The 2484-nt window shown below is 41.6% G+C and overlaps 1 protein-coding gene across 1 annotated transcript in view; it reads left to right on the plus strand.

Moving 5' to 3' along the window:
• Positions 1–2: 2 nt before the first annotated feature.
• The window catches only part of CPOX (coproporphyrinogen oxidase), a gene marked incomplete at its 5' end in the record, with an annotated part of 11480 nt that continues 8998 nt past the window's right edge, over positions 3–2484 (plus strand). Inside the window, 2 exons of the mRNA XM_006769290.2 lie at positions 3–210; positions 2427–2482. Of these exons, the coding sequence (XP_006769353.1) occupies positions 3–210; positions 2427–2482 (264 nt within the window). The remainder of the gene's footprint in view (positions 211–2426; positions 2483–2484) is intronic.

A 2484-nucleotide genomic window follows, 5' to 3' on the forward strand; every position in this document is an offset into this window, starting at 1 on the left:
CGGGGGAGGAGGAGGACGAGCTGGCCCGCCGCTGCAGGGGCTTCATGGCCTCGCCCGTGACCGACCTGCGCGAGCTGCGAAGGAGGCCGGGCGACATGAAGACCAAGATGGAGCTGCTGATCCTGGAGACCCAGGCGCAGGTGTGCCAGGCCCTGGCCCAGGTGGATGGGGGCGCCGGCTTCTCCGTGGACCGGTGGGAGAGGAAGGAAGGTGAGGAGGTCGGCGCCGAACGGGAGGCGAAGCTGGGCCGAAGGGGTCGGGCTTTAGTTTGCGGCCGTGAAATGACTCGGACGAGGGTGTGAGAGTAGGAAAGGGGGACCTGCCAGATAAAAAGGGACGCCGTTACAGAGATTGGCACCGAAAGGGCCTTCAGCCCTCATCCTGCAGGTGTGGAACCAGATGTGCTGTCACGCTAGCACTCGGCATTTCAAAATCTTTGCAATCTTTGAATGGCGTTTTTTTCGTAGAGGTCTTAGGGTTATTTTAGCCAACAAGCGTGGATGTCCAAATTTGTCATTGCGCATAGATTTCCCCATATTTCATCTCTTTTTCTTGGTGTGTTTATACCTCCCCTCCTTTGGAAATGGAAAGAGAAACTTGGCTCCTCTTTGCTACGTGCCAGCCAGACTCCTCCAGCTAAGAGTGTCATTGTGTGGTGTCACTCACCCAAGTTGCACAAGAACTATTTGATTGGTTTGTCAGTAGTTCTACAAAATGCACCAGTCTCGAACCCACCCACCCCCACCCCCACACATACCTTGATCATAAACTTGAAGGATTTCTGGCTTTTCTACAGCAACTTCTTATCAGCTGGTTTGGGGCTGTGATCCTGCCACATTTATATTAAGTGAAGTTAAACCTGGTTTTCATGGTGTTTTCCATCTTGTAATGTTTTCAAGTGAAGGCCATTGAACCAGGATACAAAATCTCAAGTACTAAACTAGCTGTGTGACCTTCTTGAAGGTACTTAACTTTTTTTTTTGCCTCTGTTTCCTCACCTATGAAATAATATATGAGGGTATTGTAAGGATTAAATGAGGTAAATATTTGTAAGTGCTTAAAATATTGTCTAATACATAGAAAGCAGGAAACAAATGTGTTCTTGGTCTACAGCAACTTCTTATCAGCTGGTTTGGGGCTGTGATCCTGCCACATTTATATTAAGTGAAGTTAAACCTGGTTTTCATGGTGTTTTCCATCTTGTAATGTTTTCAAGTGAAGGCCATTGAACCAGGATACAAAATCTCAAGTACTAAACTAGCTGTGTGACCTTCTTGAAGGTACTTAACTTTTTTTTTTTGCCTCTGTTTCCTCACCTATGAAATAATATATGAGGGTATTGTAAGGATTAAATGAGGTAAATATATGTAAATATATTTAAAATATTGTCTGATACATAGAAAGCAGGAAACAAATGTGTTCTTGGAGAAGGTGTTTTACATTTCTGTGCCTCAGTTTTCTTGTTTGTAATACACAGTTGTACTGGATCATCTTATGTCCTATCCAGCTCAAAGAATTCTTAGAAATAAAACAAGCTAAACATGAATCTATGACAGCTACTCTTGTAGTAACTCTAATGTTTTATAAAACAAACAGACCGGCTACTAATAGTAAAGCTCATATACGTAAATGTACTGGGTCTCACTCAATTTAGAGTTCCAAATCCCCAAGTGATCGAATATCTACTGTTTTTTAGTTGCCTGTAAACAAAACGAAAAGACAAACACTAAGAAAATAACAATTGAAACAATATGGAGCTCTTAAATTCAGTAATAATAAAAGTTTTCAAATATATCCATTCCTGTTTTTAACCTTAGTTTTCTCTCATATATCATAACCAAAGCAGTAGTATTTGAAAGGAAAATGTTCTGGTGATTTATTTTATTTCATTTTACTTATTTTTTTGTTGTTAATCTTCACCCAAGGATATTTTTCCCATTGATTTTTCGAGAGTGGAAGTGACGGGGAGAGACAGAGAGAGAGAGAAACATGGATGTGAAAGAGACATCAATTGGTTGTCTCCCCCATGTGCCCCTTGGTAGGGATGGAGCCTGCAACCGAACTAAATGCCCTTGACCGGAATCCAACCGGAGACACTTCAGTCTGTACCCCAATGCTCTAACCACCAAGCAACCGGCCAGTGCCCAGTGATTTATTTTAGGTGACGGCATAAAAATGTAGAAGAAATATTCAATTATGTGATTTGAAGAGATAATATTTGCCTACTATCAGTAGCAAATGTCATAAAGCTAAGCTAATTATCTAATTTTATTGCACCTGGAAATTACAAATATACAGATATTGAAAATAGAGGAGGAGAATAAGTCCCAGTCCCATCACCTCATGCAAGGGTGTTTTTTTTTTTTTAATTTTGCACTTTATTTTCTGTTTTTCACTCTTTGCTCATTTTACATTTCTATACACAGGAGGTGGGGGCATCAGCTGTGTACTGCAAGATGGGCATGTGTTTGAAAAGGCTGGGGT

The sequence above is a fragment of the Myotis davidii genome, unplaced genomic scaffold, assembly GCF_000327345.1.
Source record: "Myotis davidii unplaced genomic scaffold, ASM32734v1 scaffold1144, whole genome shotgun sequence".
NCBI lineage: Eukaryota > Metazoa > Chordata > Mammalia > Chiroptera > Vespertilionidae > Myotis > Myotis davidii.